The following is a 21,422-nucleotide window of genomic DNA, read 5'->3' as shown; positions in this document are numbered from 1 at the left end:
ACCAACCAGCCCCTATCCTAAAAATGCTTTCGATATATTTTCCTTTTGTTACCCCTTATATTTTGAGATACCTTGAGATATTTTGAGATACCGATTTTTTACTTTCTTGGTGGCTGCTCAATTTTATGTGTGGGTGAATTATCCGGGGGGGGGGGGTAGCACACCGGCTTCCCTCCTTTATAACTTGGGTTTTTATTCATACAGTTCGCCAATAGCAACAGACAGGCCTTGTAATATATATTTGACAAAAACTTCAAGTAAAAGTAAAGAACGACAATAAAATTTAAAATGAACAGAAACTGTATTTCCGTATATGAGGGTGGTTTTACCCCTCGTCAGCCCCCGTTCTTTACGTCAATTAAATAAATAAAAAACAAGTTTGTTTAACTGAAAGTAAGGAGCAACATTAAAACGAACATAAATTATTACGTATATAAAGGGGGCTGCCCCCTCTTCAACACCTCCTCAACGCTTATGTTTTTGTAGCTTTAAAAAAGCTTATAATTCTAATTAAACGACCCTTGTGTTTCAGGAGTCATCTTTAAATAATTGGGACAAAATTCGTACTTTAGCGTAAAGGGGAAGGTGAGGAGGAGGCAGCACCCGTCATATACGCCATAATTTCTGTTCGTTTTAATTTTTAATGTTGCTCCTTACTTTCAGTTGAAAAATTGTGTTTTTTTTATTTAATTTCTGACCGTTTTTTAAATAATGCCAGGAAATCGGGCCCCATCTCCAATGAGGAATCCCCGTCCCCACGGCAGTATCCTCTAGGCAATTTGATATCGGTGAAAATTTACACTGGACAATTACCCTTAACAACCCCACATGTTAAATTGAAACGGAAAATACAAAGCAAGAAATTTAAAAAGAATTTTGTATAGAAATTCTGGCAAATTCCCGCTGACAAGTTCACCCCCTGAATACTTTCATCCCCATGGAAAATTCCCCCTCGGAGAAACCCCCAGCAGAAAATTCTTCCCCACCCCCACCCGAAGATGTATGTATACTTCCCAATAACAAATACTATGTATAAACAATGGGCAAGTTTTTTTACTTAAAAGCCTTGCCCCTGGGGCTGTGTGTGGGGGGGGGGGTCATCTTATATTCAAAGGCATAGTTATTGGTATTTTCTGCTGTTGTGAACAAAAGGGATATCTCAAAATTTTAATCAGACGATTTTGAGAAAACGGGGGGCGGGAGGGGTAGGGGGCCTAGCTGCCCTCCAACCTTGTTTGTCATTTAAAAAGAAAACATTTTATTTTCGTTTGAATGAGCCCTCTCACGATGTCCTAGGACCAATGAGTCGATACGATCACCCGTGAAAAAGAAATAAAAAAATAAACACGCATCCGTGATATCTTTCTGATGAGACGATATAATTATAAAACGTATTGTAACAATAGTGGTTCTAGGCGTTTACCCTCCCCCGTTCTAAAATACCTCCCCTGAAAAAAAAACCTCCCGTTGGAGTAGGGGGGTCACAAAAGAAACTAAAAGGTGCATTAAAAATGTGAAGCTGATATCTACTCACTTATGATTTCTGGTCTACGCTGTTATTATGAAAGTAAAGGGTAAGGCTAAACCAAAAAATGAGCAGAATTTATTCAATATAGGAGGGGGACTGCTCCTTTCTCATCCAAATCTACGCCTTTGGGTCGCAGAAACTTCGGAGGGTGCCCATTAGATCAGATATTGAGACTTCAAGTCCTTTTTTTATAAGTCGAAAGTGACTGGAGACCAACCAGCCCCTCGGGGGAGGGGGTATTTTTCGGGGGGGTCAACGCCAGCCGCCGACTTAGTAGTAGTGAACGTCTCTTCAATTTTGAAATAATTTCCCACCAAGCTTTCTTTTATTAGTGACTGTTTTTTATATACTAAACTAAAAACTTTGCATGTGACCATATTACGCTCTTGTATGTCTACTTGAGGGTCGTAGGGAAGGGGGCATTATCTGGCTACTTCTTATTCAAATCATTGAATAAACCTTTTTTTATCCTTCCCTCCTGAAAAAAAAAATTCTTTTATGTTCCTGGTCTATATGATAAAATTTACCAATTGTTTTATGGGGTATAAAGAAATGACGTTAACATAATGTTGTTTTCTATCTCTAAATTTACAACAGCGTACGTTGTAAATGCCTTGACGAGGGTAGGCTGAGTGTAAAAGATTGAAGCTGTGTCCGTGTTGTGAGATGGTTTGGAGCATTCACTTCGTCATGAGTTTTCATTGTGAAAACCGTGAGCCGGAGTTATTCCCCGAAAAATTCCCCCATACGCAAAATTGAACAGCAACAGAAAAAGTACAAAATGTCGATCAGATGTCTTAAGGAGTAACAACAGAACCAGATATCAAAAAGAGTCTTAGGAGAGGGGCTTTTTGGCTTTCAGTCAACTTTGACTTATGAAAATGTACTAGAAATCTCAATTCCCGATCAAAAGAGCATCCTCCGAAGTTTCTGTGACTGCTAGGGGGAGCTTGGTGATGAAGAAGGGGTTCTCCTCCTCCTATACGGAGTGAATTTCGCTAATTTCGGGGTTTAATGTTACTCTTTTCTTTCATGAAAACAGCGTAGACCAGAAATCAAGTGAGATTAAATATCAATTACAATCTTCCCCCCTCCTCCCATCCAACTAATTCTATATTTACCTGAAGGGTCAATGAGAATTCGTATGTTTTGACATTGAAATGTAGTCTTTTATGAATCTGCCCCCTCCCTAACAAGAGTGAACAAGGGCGTGGGAAGGGGGTAATTGCCCTCTAATGGCTTTTGAATCTTAAAAGGTCATTGGAACTTTCAATTTCCAATTGTATTAGCCCCCTCCAAAGTTTATGTGACCGCTCTTCCCATAAAGACCTTATATTTTAACAATGGGAAACTTGCATAGATTAACCCTTGTCCCAGTGGCTGGGAGGGGGGTTGTTAAACCCCGAGGCATGGCTGTTGACCTTTCTTCTGTTCTGAACAAAATTACCATCTCAAAATTTTGATCGGATGTGTTTGGAGAAGAAACGGTGTGGGTGGTGGCTTTTTGCCCTCTAATCACTTTTGACTCTTAAAGAGGTCACTACAACTCTTAATTTGCAATTGAATGAGCCCCTCCCCCTCCGAAGTTTTTATGAGAACCTCTTCCATATGAGGTGCCTCTGGGAAAAAATAAATGATGATGCAATGAACCCTTACGGCTCTTCACTATGGACAACGTTATAGAATTGCCTTTTCCTTAAATAGGTGAGTAGAACTATGAATTTCCCTTCTAATGAGCGCCCGAAATTATCCAGGGGGACATGGGGTGACCTAGACCCGAAAAACCATTGCAACCAAGAAGGATGGACAATTGCACAAAGCCTCTATTCTACTACATGAAATTTGGTGATAAAGAACTTGTTTACTTGGGTAAGAAATATGGGGTACAGAGGCGGGGAGTAGGGCTCATAGTGAATAAGGAAGTTGTTAAGTATTATTTAGGTTGGGAAGGTATTAATAATAGGATGCTAGTTGCTCATTTTGTGACTAGAAAGTGCATGGTACCAGTTTTAAGGGAAAGTCTGTGTGGTTTTAGGAAGGGGGTCTAAATTTTCACTCTTAAATTAATAACTGAATAATGCTTGAGTTATCAAAGTCCTTTAGTTCTCAATTTTGTAGATTATGAGCAGGCGTTTTGTTCAGCTGATAAAAGAGCTTTAGCGAAGGTCCGACCCTTGTACTGTATACCAGATAAACACATTGAAGTGATTAGTGCTATGTGCGAGAATTACATTGTTCCGGTTTAGGTAGGAAGTGAGGTTAGTAGCTGATTTCGTATTAAATCAGGAGCTTAGGAGGATTGTGTCCTATCCCCATTTATATGGATTTTTTGTACGGATTACAGGATAGGCAATGAGAAAACACGGAATCAAATGGGGAACTTAAGCTCTTCTAGACTTAGATTATACTGATCATTCTAGATGAAAATGTTAGAAAAATGAATGAATATTTAGAGGTTTTGCGTGTTCAGGGTACCAGAATAGGTTTACAAATTAATGTTTACAAGGAAGACTAAGTCGCTAAGACTAGGAATAGTTGAAGATTAAGAGGTGAATGTGAAGGTCGATCAAGCGGACAACCTCATTTCCTTGGTAGTATTATTTGTAAATACGGTGGGTGCAGTGAAAATGTAAAAAAGTACAATAGCCAAGGCCAAGGGTGTCTTTTCACAGTTGAGAAAAGTTTAGTAGAATAGGGAGATATTGTGTGTACCAATATAAGAATATTGGAAGCTACAGTGATGACAGTAGTTACGTATGGTTCTGAAACGTGGGTGTTCCGAAAAAGAGAGGATGATTTGCTAGATATTTTGCAGAGGGGTTCCTCCGCCTCCCCCTCACAAAAACACAATCCTGGAACTATTACCTCATACCCCCCATCTCTTAAACTTATAGCGCCTATTTGTCCACTAAAATTTGTGTTTTTATTATTATGTCTTGTTGCTTGTCAAATGCCAACGAGATTGCATCTCTAATTATAATAAATATGGCTCGTTTCGGGGGCTCCTTTTTTCACTTCGATTGATAAAATTAAAATTATGCACGGCCAAAGTCGTATCCAGGATTTTTGTTCGGGGGAGAATTCTTTGTTCAGGGTGGGGGGGGGGGTTACAAAAATATTTTTAAAACACAACAAAATTTGTTTATATATATTTTTGTTACTTTTTTTAAGAGTCGGACAAAAAAAAACTTGGGGGATGGAGGCTTAAACCGGGTAAACGACCCTCCTGGTATGTGCAGACTATTGTGACAAATATTCTAATTTAAAGTATAAAATGTATGATTAACAAAGAGAAGAGCCTTTATCCCCTTCCCAAAGTGATTTCAGCCGAAAGTTATAAATCTAAAATGAGCTGAGTTATAAATCTCAGCTTTATAAAGCTGAAATTTGTCTGTAAGTGATAATTGATCAGAACTTTCTATTTTCGAGAATTATTTGGTCAAACCCACTATCTCTATTAAACTCTTACCATCATAGCTTGCATAAAACTGAAAAGGCTTTCTCAGAAAGCTAATTAAATCCTAGCAGAGAAAATGAAATTTCGGACATTAACCGGTGAATGTCCGAAATTGGTGAATGTCGACAACCACCATTGAATGTCGAAAATATCTTTTTTTTTCTCCTTAGATTTACTGAGCATTGCCAGTCATCTTTTTCAGTTTTATTCAAGGCTTGATGGTGACAGGTTAGGCTAGATTAGGTTAGGTTGGATTAGATATTTGGTTAGGTTAGGGTTAGGTAAGGTTAGGTTAGATACGGTAACTTGGTTAGGTTAGGTCTTTAACCCATTTTGAAATCTATTACCTAATTTAATGCGACCTAACCCAACGTTAAATTTTATCATCAAAGATTGAATAAGACTTAAAAAGCTGACCCCCCTCCCAGGCTAATTGGTCTCCAATCACTTTCAACTTATGAAAAAAAGACTAGAACTCTCAATTTCAAATCGAACGAGCATCATTCCAGTGAAATAAGTATAATCCCCGGCCATATCCAGGACTTTTGTTTGTGGGGGGACGGGGGTACAAAAAAACTTCAAAAACTCTTAAAAAATGTAAAATTAATATATAATCCTTCTAGATTTCTGGGAATATTTCTGGTCTACGGTGTTGTTATGAAAGTAAAGGGTAATATTGAACCTGAACCCTAAAATGAGCATAATTTATTCCGTATAGGAGGGGAACTTCCTCTACCTCATCTCCGCCTCATCTTCAAATACATATATATATATGCTAAATATTATTTAAATTAATTAAACATATAAATGTGTTTCGTATAGACAGGTCAAATTTTCCAATAAAAGTAGCGCAAAATTGTCTGATGTTGCAATCTCTAATAACATATTCTCGTCGTGGCTGCTGAATCGGAGTCAGCAAGCATTTGTTAAGCTACAGGAAGGATTTCCTGGTCCATGTTGTTTAATTTTTGAATTGATTGGCTAAAAATCTAATATCTGCTTATTGTAAATGTTTCATCCGTCTGGTAAGTCATTATTCCACTTACCAAATTACTAGAGTTTCACTCGTAGAAGTCTGAAACAATCCCAGAGTTAAGATTGAAGGCATAATTTTTTGATTAAGAAAAGTGCAGGGTTGGAACACCGATTTGCGCGTCTTTAAGATGAATCTGACATAGAATAAAAGAAATTACATGAGTAATTAACAGTTCGGAAGAATTTGATACTGATCAAAGCTTTTAAACTAATTTCTTGTCAGTAAGAATTTCAACTTGTTTAATACAACTGTGACGGTAAGGTCAAGGTACAACACGTCTCCTTCGTAAATCTTGGTAGATTTTTTACGAGACTATGCAGAGGCGTACCTAGGTTTTTAGCGCCAGGGGTCAATATTTGCCCCCCCCCCACCATTGCTACCAAACAATTAAACATAATAAAAAAAAACTCAGTTTAGGACCCCATCAGAGGCTGCGCATGGGGGCGGTCGCCTACCTCGTCTATTAGCTACACCACTGACAATGACGGGATTTCTTGTCCAAAACAAGATGGGTTTCAAGAGGCATGAATTGTAAAGTTTTGGTGCACTTCCATTTTAAATTGATTAATTAGTAATAACTTTCAAATTTAGATATATTTAGCATATTAGTCCTTTATTTGATATTTTTTTTAGGTCCTCGGTTTTTTCAAGTACTGGGGAAGATGGTGATAGTTTAAGCTTATCTCACTCAGGAGATGGCGCTAGTACTCCGGTTTCACGCATCAGTGACCAGGTAATTTTACCTTTTAAGTTGTCATATGTTTTAGGTAATTTTGTTACTTAAGTAAGTTTATAAGTAGTTACAGGTAAGTATAAGATGAGAAAAGGATATTCCTAAAAAAGGAAAACGAGGATATTTGCAGCCGGTAAAAATGAAAAATGTAAATATTTCGGCCGAGACCTCCGCTCAGCCTCTTCATCGTTGCGTGGAGAAGGTCTTCTTTTATTTCAATGGTGGTTTTTAACGGTTTGTTTTGATTTATTTTAGTGGTTCTTTTTTACAGTTTGTTTTTATTTTTCCATTTCTGCACTAAAAAGGTTGATCAGAGATATTAGTTGAAATATCTGTATTGTCTTTTGTTGTTTTTATATTTATTTTTTCACTGGATGTAAATATCCTTGTTTTTTTTCTTTATTAGCCTCAAATTTCAAATCAATAACCTCAAAACCCCATAATATGAATTATGGCGTAGTTTGTAAGCCATTTATTTAATGTCTTTTACCTACTGTCTTTTGATTTGGGACAGTTAAAGATTCTAATGATTTTAATTATTAACCTTTTATCATATACAAAAATTGGATAATCCTTAATTATCATGTGTTGAAAATGTTGAACAAAACCATATGTGCCATGTTTGGGCGAGGGTGTTGGAAAAAATTGGACCCTTGTGTCATGCGTATTAAAAATCGTTTGCATTATCCCGATTTCAACTAGGCGTAATAATGACGTTTCTAATAGAATGTATTTATGAAACCTCTGTTTGAATCTCTGTTATTGATGACTGATGACTGAAACGAACCTCTGTAACCTCTGTTGTTTTTATTACCGTGGTTCGTAGCTAGTGCTGCAAGGATCTCCTGTCTCCTCCGTGTCTCCTCTGGGGGCCCTTTTTTCGGACCTTTCGACCGTCCTGATTGAAATGTCTATCTCAAAATTTGAATCTACTTCTTGTGATTTTGCTGTTCGTGGGATGCCTTGGGTTCAAGCTCAAGTTCTTTATTAATCAATAGAAATGTTTTACGAAATTTGTTTCAATTATATATAATGCTATATCATAGTGAAAAATGGGACCTCTCAGAAAAACGGGACCTCTCAGGTTTTATTTACTAAAGAACTACCACGGGTCAAATAAGCATGTAAAACCTGATTATCATCCTGAAAAAATATATTATGCAAATAGAAATTATCAGGCAAAAGATGTTGAACATGTTCTATATATTATAAAGGCATTTTAGGGCTAAAAACAGCATAATAAATTTCAGATGATTCCTTGAGGTATCGTTTCTTGATTGAGAACATGAAAAATGGCTCATTGGAGAGCAGTTTAGCCCCAACGCTCAAATCACTAATGAAATAAAACCCCTATTTCGAGGATTGCAAGACTCTCCTGCTTAAAAAAGGACCCAAAACTCAGGAAATTTCGGACCAAGTTCAGGCATCTACATTGGTATTTATTTTGGAAGGTCAAGATTCTATAGAGGGGGATCAAATTCTAAAAAAGCCGAAAACAGGCAAAATATATGCAAAATGTGTGCATTATGAAGAAGGTCAACATATTGGAAGGGGTGTGTGGGTCTAAACCCCCCTACCATTTCTTGCGTACCAGATTAAGTACACCGATCTAAAAGGAAATTGTGTTCACAATTATAATGAGTTTTGCTCCAGCAAATTATCTATAACTCTGAGTTTTTCTTTCAAATTTCATGCCAAGCCATGCACTTCTGTATATTTTCACCAACAAGTTTTGTTGCCAACTATCGGATTCAGCAGCCTGTATCCCCAGAAATACGTTCCTAAAAAAACAGTATCAGGAATGCCACCTTCATTGTTTCACTGTTGTTGACTATAAAGCAGGCTTGTGCACAAGGTGACCTTTGAGGGTGTGCTGCCCCCCCCCCACAAAAAAATTAAATAATAACAATTTTCCCTCTTAAACTCCTTTATTTTATTTTATTTTTTTGTCTATTTTTTTAGCTGATTTCTATTTACCCTCTTCCAATGTTCTTTGAAATAAATTCCTTCGTTTGCACCTTAGCTGTGATAAAAATAAATTATGAAGATTAAGTCTTTCTTTTTTTCAGTCTTCGGCATATTTTTCAAACGGTCAGGAATCCCTATGTGAGCAAATGAACAATTTAAAAGTTGACGAGCAATGTGTTGTATCAGTGCTGCCACCTTTAATGTGTCATCGTGCTGAAAAGAAAAATAGTAGAAGAAGCAAAAGTGACAGCTATCTGACACTGACATCAAATGAAATGTATCCTTCTGGACCGTCCACTGAAGGAACCAATACTCAAAGTTGATTTCTTTATTTTCAGTTGCTAGTGTTTGTGTAGACTTAAATTTAAGTCGATCTTTCAGCAAACAAGATTATTCCGCAATTTCTGATTTAAAGTCAAAATTAGCGGCAAACTTCAAGAAAAACAGATGACGACACGATTTTAAATGGCAAAACAGTGTGTTTGCATGCCACAGAATGGCAATATTGAAACTGATCTAAAATAATGTGTTTAGTTTATGTTTGTTTTAGTGGAATTCTTATTCTCCGTCTAACGTTGTTGCTTTTTTTTTTCAGAAAAAACTTGCAATATTTTTTGAAGTAGGCTATTGTTTGCTGAACGGTATTCAATCATTTCATCATTATTCAATCCTTTAAACATGTATAATGTCGTTAAAAAGAAAACAACAATAGAATCAAACCTATGTTTTCATTTATATTTTTATTTTGTATTTTTTATTCTAGGATTTTTTTAGGGTTATCTTTTATAATTCAAGAGAGCTTTTATGTTAAACAAGCATAATTCGGTTTGCTCTCTTCTTTAATTCACAGATAATAATACAAAAAATTGATCAAGATGTATAATATACTTAAAAATGTATTGTAAAGCTTTGTGTATAATTTAAAACAGGAGGTAATATAGTACTGTCCTTTGGAATTTTTTTGGCATTTCGGGAATTTTTTTGCCATTTGGACATTTTGTAGGAATATTTTTTCTAAATTAATCAGAAAGCACTGTTTTAACTCCCGAAAAACAGTATCATCACTCCTGTGAGAGTGAATCAAATTCCTTAGTCTGAAAAAAATGAAGAAAACGATGCATAAAAAAATCAATTTGAAAAACTACTCTAAGTTTTGGGAGGGAGTCTGAAGGTTTTTTTTTTTTTTTTTTTTTTTTTTTTTTTTTTTTTTTTTTTAATGATAGGCCAAAGTGCAAAAAGAAAGTACAATAATTATAAGTGATATAAGATAGTTAGTGGCTCGTCCTGAAACTTCTTCCCATGCTTTAGAAGATTGTATCTTCATGGAATATCATGGAAAAATAAATCTGCGCCAACTGTTATTTTATTTCTAAAAGATATTTCGAAAATTTTTTAGATACATTTGCATAAAAATATTGAATCTTTGTTTATTTATTATTCATAAGCACAGAACTTGCTTATAATCGGACCAAAACAGCCAAAAGAAGATTGAAAAATTGTAATTACTATTCTACCCGTTGCGCGTCGCTGCGATCTAGAAAAAAAGAAATTCAAGAAAAACTCCCCGGAAGATTCTCCTCGGAAAAGTCCCAAAAAAAACATTCCCCCTATTTAAAATTTTAAATTTAAAGTATTTGAAAAATTAGGTTAGAATTATTAACTTACTCATCGAGTGCTGTGAATAATTAATATCCAGAAAATGTGAATATTGTGAACAAAATCAACTATTAAGTATTTGTATTCAGGGGGCCTCTAATTTCAGTCAGTTCAAAAAGTATTCGAAAGATTAAGAAGGCCTCCATGGGGATGAACTCATACCTAAAACCTTTGCAAGAGTGTACTCGACAACTTCTTAAAGTTTCTTAATGATCAGATGAATTGTCTAGTAATGTATATAGGATACACAGACACATATTCGGTTCTATATTCATAAATAAAACAATGACAATGGCAACCCTGTTCATTAAAAAACTAGCTATTAGAGTCACTAGCTAACTTATTTTAATGTATCTTATCAAATTAAGACTGTTGTGAGCAAAAGAGTCGCATTAATCTAGTTTTAAAATACTTGTCGTATCTACAGTAACAGTAAGTAGTAACAGTAGCAATCTGATCCAAGCTCATTCGAGTTCTTGTGGTTTTTATTAAGAGAATTTTGCATTTAAAAAAAACGTTAAAATGTATGTTAAGCAGTAATATATCCTCTGTACAAAGCCGTATCCAGGGGATGGGTAACTGGGTTTGACCCCCCCCCCCCCATCAAAATTTTTGTCGACTTAGAGAAGTAATAACATGCATATGAACAAACATTTAACGTGTTTTGCAAAAAAATTGTGCTAATTATCTAATTAGCTAATGAGCTAATTATCTTATTTAAGTGCAGTATTTTCACTAGCCTTAAAATTTTCAGCGTTTCCCCGAAATTTTTCAAAATAAAAATATGCAGTTATCAACTGTTTTGAGAGGGAGGGGGTATATAGGAAGGTGAAACCGAGCAAAAGTTAAACTTATGGAAATGTCTTTGCCTTTATCTAAAACGATCTTAACAACTTCTATGTCACCCATTTCAACTGCCGTATGAAGTGGAGTGGCATCAGACTCGTTTTTTGCATCAATCCTAGCACCTTTATCTAAAACCATCTTAACAACTTCTGTATCACCCATATGAATTGCCAAATGAAGTGGCGTAAGAGAGGTGTAAATTGTAGAAGGCATTCCGTTTTCAAAGTTAACTTTACAGTCGTGATGTAAAAGTAATTTAGCAATAGCTATATGCTTGTTTATCAAAGCATCACAAAGTAATACGTATCCATCAGACCATTCTTTTGAGTAAGACAGCCCATAAGAGTAGATTAATTCCTTAGCTCTTTCTAGGTCTCCATCACGAACTGCATCACTTAACCTAGTGCTTACTACCTGCTTGGCTGATTTCTTCCTTTTCCTACTTAATTTGCTATTTAAAACTCCATCAACTGACATTTTATATTCTTTTCTTTCTGTAAGTTAAAGGCACACACAAAACTTTTTGAAATCTGTGCAAAATATAAGGAAGATGACGTCATGACTTTTGTACTCCTATGATGTGTATGCCCTTTGAAATGATTTTAAATTAAAATTACGTCATTTTATTGGCAAGTAATGGATTACACCACAGTATTACATCATACTACTTGTATTGACTGTCGAATGTGTCACCTGGATTCGTGTGACCTCCTACACCTATTCACAGAGAGTGAGTAGCCTCTTATTAGCGTCTGGAAAAAAACCTGTTACACAACTCTGTTTAGCTACTTGGCTGCTATTGTAAGGTGCTTGGAAAAACCCTTTTACATAACTTTGCTGTTGACTCGACTGTCAAATTAGTAAGATGATTGAAAAAAAACCCTATTACATAGCTTGGCTAGTAATTTGGCTGTCAAAAAAGTGAAATGGTTAGAAAACCCAAGTACCAAGGTACTTGGGTAGTACCTTGGCTGTTAGACTAGTAAAGTGTTTGGAAAAACCCTATTACTCAACTTGGCTGTCAGGTTAGTAGGGTGCTTGGGAAAACCCTGTTATGTAACATGGCTGTCAAGTTACCAAGATACTTGGAAAAACCCTGCTGCGTGCTTCCGATTTGCTGTCAGGTTAGTCATGCAATCAATTTCCCATGCCTTGGGAAGTTAGATATGAGGTCTTAGCAAATCATTGCATATCAAAGTTCTAAATTAGACATTGTTTGATAGTATTATTATTTAGTTTTTATAATGTTACAAAAGTCTGCAATTTCGCTCTATTGGACATTATGAGACAGGAGAAAGAGAATAGTGATGAAGTGAAAATAAGAGCTGCAAATGTTCTTGTAGAGATAGCACCAGGGAGTATGTTAACTTTCAAATGGCATGACAAGTTTAGTAGATATGTTATATCCCTGAATTAATTCAAAATACATGAACAGTTATTTGTTGCGGCTAAGTTGAATATAGTAAACATATGTACTTTGCATATATATATATATATATATATATATATATATATATATATATATATATATATATATATATATATATATATATATATATATATATATATATATATATATATATATATATATATATATATATATATATATATATATATATATATATATATATATATATATATATATATATATATATATATATATATATATATTCCCGGCACGCTTCTATACATAGACTTTCACTGTCGTTTTTGTTCTAAAAGCAGACAAAATTGTTAAGGTACTGGGACAAAAACATCTTTTCCTTCCAATGAATTATCTAATACATATTTTTTATTTCAAAGGTCTGGTAGACACTAATGACCTTATTCATGTCAAAATTCAAAGCCCAATTATCATTATTATCATTTTCAATTTGTTTGGTTCGTCTTAGCTCGGCCTGTCTTTTGTTATTATGAAATACACATCGCCGAACCTTTGTTTAAAAAAAAAAATGGTATGGTGGGCATGGATGACCTTATCCATGGTCTAATCCCAAACCCAATCATCATATCTATCATTTTCAATTATGACGCGTTTTGATTCCTGCTGTCCAGGTTGATTTTCATTGACTTACTCACATGTTCGGTATCACATGTCTTCTAACCGTGTGTGTCTTTGCTCTTCATTTTCATTTTTGACACGTTTTTGAATTTCGATTACTTCAGACAATTTAGCAATAGCCTTTGCTTTAGCTGTCCGTATTTGTGTTGTTACAATTTGCATGTCTGTATGTAGAATAAAAGAAATTACATGAGTAATTAATAGTTCGGAAGAATTTAATGCTGATTAAAGCTTTTAAACTAATTTCTTGTCATTAAGAATTTCAACCTCTTTGATACAACTGACGGTAAGGTTAAGGTACAACACGTATCCTTCGTAAATCTTAGTATATTTTTTACGAGACTATGCAGAGGCGTACCTAGGTTTTCACCGCCCGGGGTCAATATTTGCCCCCCACCATTGCTACCAAAAAATTAAACATAATAAAAAAAGCTCATCAGAGGCTGCGCATGGGGGAGGTCACCTCCCTCGTCTATTAGCTACACCACTGACAATGACGTGATTCCTCATCCAAAACAAGATGGGTTTCAAGAAGCATGACTTGTAAAGTTTTGGTGCACTTCCATTTTAATTTAATTAATTTGTAACAACTTTCAAATTTAGATATATTTAGCATATTAGTCCTTTATTTGATATTTTTTTAGGTCCTCGCTTTTTTCAAGCACTGGGGAAGATGATAGTTTAAGCTTAGTTTAAGATGATAGTTTAAGCTTATCTCACTCAGCAGATGGCGCTAGTACTCCGGTTTCACGCATCAGCGACCAGGTAATTTTAGCTTTCACCTTTTAATTTGTCTTATGTTTTAGGTAATTTTGTTACTTAAGTAAGTTTATATGTAGTTACAGGTAAGTATAAGATGAGAAAAGGATATTCGTAAAAAAGGAAAACGAGGATATTTGCAGCCGGTAAAAATGAAAAAACAGTGCAAATATTTCGGTTGAAACCTCCACTCAATCTTTTCATCGTTTCATCGTCTTCTTTTATTTCAATGGTGGTTTTTAACGGTTTGATTTATTTCAGTGGTTGCTTTTTGCAGTTCGTTTTATTTTTTCCATTTCTGTATTGAAAACGGTTGAGCAGATATTGGTCAAAATATCTGCATTGTTTTTTGTTTTGTTTTTTTGTTGTTGTTTTTTTATTTTCACTGGATGGAAATATCCTTGTTTTTCTTCTTTATTAGCCTCAAATTTGAAATCATTAACCTCAAAACCCCATAATATGAATTATGGCGTAGTTTTAGTGGTTTTATTTAATGTCTTTTACATACTGTCTTTTGATTTGGGACAGTCATACCGATATCTTAATGATTTTAATTATTAACCTTTTATCATATACAAAAATTGGATAATCCTTAATTATCATGTGTTGAAAAATGTTGAACAAAACCATATGTGCCAAGTTTGGGCGAGGGTGTTGGAAAAAATTGGACCCTTCTGTCATGCGTATTAAAAATCGTTTGCATTATCCTGATTTCAACTAGGCGTAATATAATGACGTTTCTATTAGAATGTATTTATGAAACCTCTGAACCTCTGTTATTGATGACTGATGACCGAAACGAACCTCTGTAACCTCTGTTATAAACCTCTGTTGTTTTTATGACCGTGGTCCGTAGCTAGTGCTGCAAGGATCTCCTGTCTCCTCTGGAGTACCCTCCGTGTCTCCTGTCTCCTCTGGAGGCCCTTTTTTCGGACCTTTCGACCCTCCTGATTGAAATGTCTATCTCAAAAATTTTAATTCACTTCTTATGATTTTGCTGTTCGGGGGATGCCTTGGGTTAAAGCTCAAGTTTTTCATTAATCAATAAAAATATTTTACGAAATTTGTTTCAATTATATATAATGCTATTTCATAGTGAAAAACGGGACCTTTCAGAAAAACGGGACCTCTCAGGTTTTATTTACTAAAGAACTACCACGGGTCAAATAAGCATGTAAAACCTGATTATCATCCTGAAAAAATGTATTATGCAAATAGAAATTATCAGGCAAAAGATGTTGAACATGTTCTATATATTATAAAGGCATTTTAGGGCTAAAAACGGCATAATAAATTTCAGATGATTCCTTGAGGTATCGTTTCTTGATTGAGAACATGAAAAATGGCTCATTGGAGAGCAGTTTAGCCCCAACGCTCAAATCACTAATGAAATAAACCCCTATTTCGAAGGATTGCAAGACTCTCCTGCTTAAAAAAGGACCCAAAACTCAGGAAATTTCGGACTAAGTACAGGCATCTACATTGGTATTTATTTTGGAAGGTCAAGATTCTATAGAGGGGTGTCAAATTCTAAAAAAGCCGAAAACAGGCAAAATATATGCAAAATGTGTGCATTATGAAGAAGGTCAACATATTGGAAGGGGTGTGTGGGTCTAAACCCCCCTACCATTTCTTGCGTACCAGATTAAGTACACCGAGCTATAAGGAAATTGTGTTCATAATTATAATGAGTTTTGCTCCAGCAAATTATCTATAACTCTGAGTTTTTCTTTCAAATTTCATGCCAAGCCATTCACTTCTGTATATTTTCACCAACAAGTTTTGTTGCCAACTATCGGATTCATCAGCCTGTATCCCCAGAAATACGTTCCTAAAAAACAGTATCAGGAATGCCACCTTCATTGTTTCACTGTTGTTGACTATAAAGCAGGCTTGTGCACAAGGTGACCTTTCAGGGTGTGCTCCCCCCCCCCCCAAAAAAATTAAATAATAACAATTTTCCCTCTTAAACTCCTTTATTTTTTTTGTCTATTTTTTTAGCTGATTTCTATTTACCCCCTTCCAATGTTCTTTGAAATAAATTACTTCGTTTGCACCTTAGCTGTGATAAAAATAAATTATGAAGATTAAGTCTTTCTTTTTTTCAGTCTTTGGCATATTTTTCAAACGGTCAAGAATCCCTATGTGAGCAAATGAACAATTTAAAAGTTGATGAGCAATGTGTTGTATCAGTGCTGCCACCTTTAATGTTTCATCGTGCTGAAAAGAAAAATAGTAGAAGAAGCAGAAGTGACGGCTATCTGACACTGACATCAAATGAAATGTATCCTTCTTTACCGTCCACTGAAGGAACCAATACTCAAAGTTGATTTCTTTATTTTCAGTTGCTTGTGTTTGTGTAGACTTAAATTTAAGTCGATCTTTCAGCAAACAAGATTATTCCGCAATTTCTGATTTAAAGTCAAAATTAGCGGCAAACTTCAAGAAAAACAGATGACGACACGATCTTAAATGGCAAAACAGTGTTTTTGCATGCCACAGAACGGCAATTTTTAAACTGATCTAAAATAATGTATTTAGTTTATGTTTTGTTTTAGTGGAATTCTTATTCTCTGTCTAACGTTGTTGCTTTTTTTTCAGAAAAAACTGGAAATATTTTTTTAAGTAGGCTCTTGTTTGCTGAAAGGTATTCAATCATTTCATTATCATTAAATCATTTAAACCTGTATAATGTCATTAAAAAGAAAAAAACAATAGAATCAAACCTGTGTTTTCATTTATATTTTTATTTTGTATTTTCTATTCTTGGATCTTTTATAATTCAAGAGAGCTTTTATGTCAAACAAGCATAATTCGGCTTGCTCTCTTCGTTGATTCGTAGATAATAATAAAAAAAAATAATTAAGATGTATAATATACTTCAAAATGTATTGTAAAGCTTTGCGCATAATTTTAAAAAGGAGGTACTGTGCTTTGGAATTTTTTTGGCAATTCGGGAATTTTTTTGCCGTTTGGACATTTTGTAGGAATATTTTTTGTAAATTAATCAAAAAGCACTGTTTTAACTCCCGAAAAACTGTATCATCACTCCTGTGAGAGTGAATTAATTCCTTAGTCTGAAAAAAAATGAAGAAAATGATGCATAAAAGAATCAATTTGAAAAACTACTCTAAGTTTTGGGATGGAGTCTGAAGGTTTTTTTTTTTTTTTTTTTTTAATTATAGGCCAAAGTGCAAAAGACAGTTAGTGGCTCGTCCTGAAACTTCTTCCCATGCTTTAGAAGATTGTATCTTCATGGAATATCATGGGAAAAAAATCTGCACCAACTGTTCTTTTATTTCTAAAAGATATTTCAAGATCTCTTTTTAATGCAATTGCATAAACAATATTGAATCTTTGTTTATGTATTATACATAAGCAAAGAACTTGCTTATAATAAGACCAAAACAGCCAGAAGAAGATTGAAAAATTGTAATTACTATTCTACCCGTTGTGCGTTGCTGCGATCTAAAAAAAGGAAATTCAGGAACCCCCCTCCCCCGGAAGATTCTCCTCGGAAAATTCCCACGACATTCCCCCTGTATAAATTTTAATTTAAAGTATTTGAAAAAATAGGTTAGAATTATTAATATACTCATCGAGTGTTGTGAATAATTAATATCCAGAAAATGTGAATATTGTGAACAAAATCAACTATTAAGTATTTGTATTCAGGGGGCCTCTAATTTCAGTCAGTTCAAAAAGTATTTGAAAGATTAAGAAGGCCTCCATGGGGATGAACTCATACCTAAAACCTTTGCAAGAGTGTACTCGACAACTTCTTAAAGTTTCTTGGTGATCAGATGAATCGTCTAGTAATGTATATAGGATACACAGACATACATTCGATTCTATATTCATAAATAAAACAATGACAATGGCAACCCTGTTCATTAAAAAACTAGCTATTAGAGTCACTAGCTAACTTATTTTAATGTATCTTATCAAATCAGGACTGTTGTGAGCAAAAGATTAGACTGTTGTGAGCAAAAGAGTCACATTCATTTAGTTTTAAAATACTTGTAGTATCTACAATAACAGTAAGTAGGTACAGTAGCAATCTGATCGAAGCTCATTCGAGTTATTCTGGTTTCTATTAAATATTAAAAGACGACTAAAGATAAAATATTTATGAATATAAAAAATATGAATATATATGAATACCTTTTTTTCCAACTGTGTAACTATTTATTTATTTGTGCTCACAACTTTCATGTGAGTCTAGGCTGTTGTACTGAATTTTTTCCTTGCTTTCATTCGGAAAAAACTTTTACTTGAATGTATATTTTATTAGAGAGGTCCCGAATTGCTTTAAATAGACGTTAGAGATACTACTAAAAGGGGATGTTGAAAATAGGGTTTCTAATTCTGTCCGAGATCTGGATCATCTTTGACATCGAAGGAACTTTAAAGAAGAAAAACAGAAAACATTGAAATTTTTCTCACTAGAAACACGTCACTGAAGCAGAAAACACTTTTTTCTGAAAACACAGAAAACCTGAAATTGTCTAACTTTATAGAAACTTCGACATTTCTTTAATTGAATTTTGCATTAAAAAAAAAAAAAACGTTACAATGTATGTTAAGAAGTAATATGTCCTCTGTACAAGGCCGTATCCAGGGGGAGGTTAACTGGGTTTAACCCCCCCCCCCCCACCACCAAAATTTTTGTCTACTTAAAGAAGTAATAACATGCATATGAACAGACATTTAACGTGTTTTGCAAAAAAAATTGTACCCTCCCCCATTCTTTGAACAAAAATCCTGGATACGACCTCGGTTGTATACATCATGATTATAGGTAAATCACAATGATTATTAACATCACAAAAAAAAATATTTTAGTTATGCTGTTATAGACTACTTTCAACAATATTATCCGACAAATAAAGTGCAACGCTAATTGGGAAAATTATGATTTAGTTATCTAATGAGCTAATTATCTTATTTAAGTGCAGTGTTTTCGCTAGCCTTAAAATTTTCAGCGTTTCCCCGAAATTTTTCAAAATAAAAATGTGCAGTTATCAACTGTTTTGAGAGGGAGGGGATATATAGGAAGGCGAAACCGAGCAAAAGTTAAAATGGAAATGGCTTTGTCTCGACCGATGAACTTTAAAACAAGAAATTTCCCTAGAATAGATAAAAACATGTGATAAAGGGAAAATTTCCTAAACTTATACCCAATCCTTTAAAGGAATTTACCTTTGGCTGAAATAAAAGGCTAGGGACATAGTTGTGATAACAGAATTTTGATGAAGCTGTAGTTTTTCATATTATATATATGTATTAAATGAGGTAGAGGTTTTTAAATGAGGTAGAAATATCGCTAAATGGGGTTTAAAACTTGGTAGGGTTGAAAACTGCCCGATGGCTTTCGAGATCATTTCTTTAAGTACACTCGGCCTCGAAAATTATACAGTAAGGAATAATTCCTTTCTAATTGAAATCTCACTAAAGGTTGATGAACGTTATCCTATGAATTAATCAATATATTGAGCAACATATTTTTTTTTCGAGCCAAATGCAGATTTTTATTTTGTGGTCACTAAATTGAACAAGTGCCAAGTCGACAAGCATATTTTCCCCTACATATACAGGCCATAGAGCTTTATGTGGGGCTAAATGTATGGATTACTTTTTTTTCTTTTTTTAACGGGCTCCTGTAAAGTTTGATTTTTGATTTGTAGAATGTATAATGATATGAGAAACACCTCTTTGATTTGGCATTACTATATAGAGCCGTAATCCCCAACATGGGGCACAGACCCCACAGGTGGAACATAGCAATATTTTGGTGGGTCATGACCAGAAGGTACTGAAATTATGAAGCTACTGTCCTGAGTTCAGATACAGAGGAATACCAACTCGCGTACCAAATACCCAATTTTATTTTTATTTTTTTTACGTAATTTCAGATTCTCCGAAATGCTTCTTTTCTCACTTGCTAAGTCAGCTAAAAAACTTTTAAATTAATTTTAAAAGCCAATTATAGGATAAAGCAATGGTTTCCAGGTAAACTTTTTTAAATATATGAAAGATAAGTAGTTAATTCAATTGATTAGAGCTTCTAGAAATGTTCAGGGCTTCATGGTTGAGCTGGTTCATGAAAGGCTTATTCGCCTACAAGTTTCTCTGAAATTTCAAACAAATTTTGTACGGAAAACAAATACATATCCCAGTATTAAGAAAAGAGCTAAATAAATGAATAATTTATTTTAAAACGACCTTTCAAAAACAAAGACCGTGGCTCTGGGAAAATTTGTGTTAAACAAATTTGCATCTGAATTTCAGTTGCCAGGCAAGGCGGGAAGTGTTTACTGCTGCAAAATCAATGTACTCAACAACTCAAATGGTCAAAATTGTGTTGTCGTCAAGTAAATGTAAAGATTAAAAATGGTACAGTCAACAGAAAGGGCGTATTCATTTTTTTTGGGGGGGGAGGTGCAAAAAAATTAAAAACGCATCAAAAATTTTTTTATATTTTAAATTTCTTTTCCGTTTTTACGAGTTCGACTAAAATTTTGAGAGGGTGATTCAAACCCCTGTCCCCCCCCCCCCTCTTGGGTGGATAAGGCCTTGTTCAATAACTACATGAAGTACTGTCATGTTGTTTATATGTCAGTCTAATAGTCAGCCAAAATAACTAAGCCAGTAAAGTTTATTGGCAAATTTGTGGATCTTGTGTGTAAGTTCGTTTAATTTTTGTTCTGGCCTAGAGTTGAGCTCTAGAACAAAAGAGAATAAGAGAATCCTTGCAATTCCGTCTTAAAAAGCGAGCTTCAATTTGTTTGGTTTATTTTTGTGACGTATTTTTTTAAGCCACTGACATTATTACTTAATCGTATGCCAGAAAGAGAAACCCCCCCCCCCCCTCTTCGTCTTCTTATTTCTTGAACCTGACTGACACATCGGTTCTCCTGTGCAGAAAGCTAAACTACATGTAATCGGCTGTGCTCTGTGGAACTTTAGGCCAATAAAAATTTCAGAAATGTTTTAGGAACGAGATTTTTTACTAGGTGTCTCTGGTAGACCCATAAATATGATCATTAGAAATAAACTAGTTTATAAACTGGACATTGTCTAGCCACAGAATATTGTTCTGTTCTAATTATCTGAATTATGACGTTGGAAGTGCTCAGGGTTTGAGATTTTGTCATCGTCGATTATTGTTATTAGTAATTATAAATTAAGCAGAAACGTCTGTTGTACAAAATACATTAGTTAAAAAAAAAAGACAAAAAATTATTGCAGATAAAACGACACTAAAAATTTGTAATTAAACACTGAAACGAAACCCACCAAACACTGAATTTCTGTCTCGTAAAGTCCTAATTTGACCAAATTAGTCTTAGAACAGCTGGCAACATTCACCAGTAA

The 21,422-nt window shown here is 34.5% G+C and overlaps 2 protein-coding genes across 3 annotated transcripts in view; one reads left to right on the top strand and one right to left on the bottom strand.

The window, feature by feature from the left end:
• LOC148940287 (leishmanolysin-like peptidase) overlaps nucleotides 1-9,911 on the top strand; it is a 44,891-nt gene extending 34,980 nt beyond the window's left edge. Inside the window, exons 5-6 of the mRNA XM_089106415.1 lie at nucleotides 6,655-6,754; nucleotides 8,824-9,911. Of these exons, the coding sequence (XP_088962541.1) occupies nucleotides 6,655-6,690 (36 nt within the window). The 3' untranslated portion in view covers nucleotides 6,691-6,754; nucleotides 8,824-9,911. The remainder of the gene's footprint in view (nucleotides 1-6,654; nucleotides 6,755-8,823) is intronic.
• LOC148940283 (uncharacterized) overlaps nucleotides 1-21,422 on the bottom strand; it is a 351,557-nt gene that overhangs the window by 202,317 nt on the left and 127,818 nt on the right. The window lies entirely within an intron of this gene.

The sequence above is a fragment of the Artemia sp. Qi Xiang Cuo genome, chromosome 20 (genome assembly GCF_049724085.1).
Source record: "Artemia sp. Qi Xiang Cuo chromosome 20, ASM4972408v1, whole genome shotgun sequence".
In the NCBI taxonomy this organism is placed as follows: Eukaryota; Metazoa; Arthropoda; class Branchiopoda; order Anostraca; family Artemiidae; genus Artemia; species Artemia sp. Qi Xiang Cuo.
The sequence above is the reverse complement of the archived record's forward strand: the minus strand, read 5'-3'. Positions and strand labels throughout refer to the sequence as shown.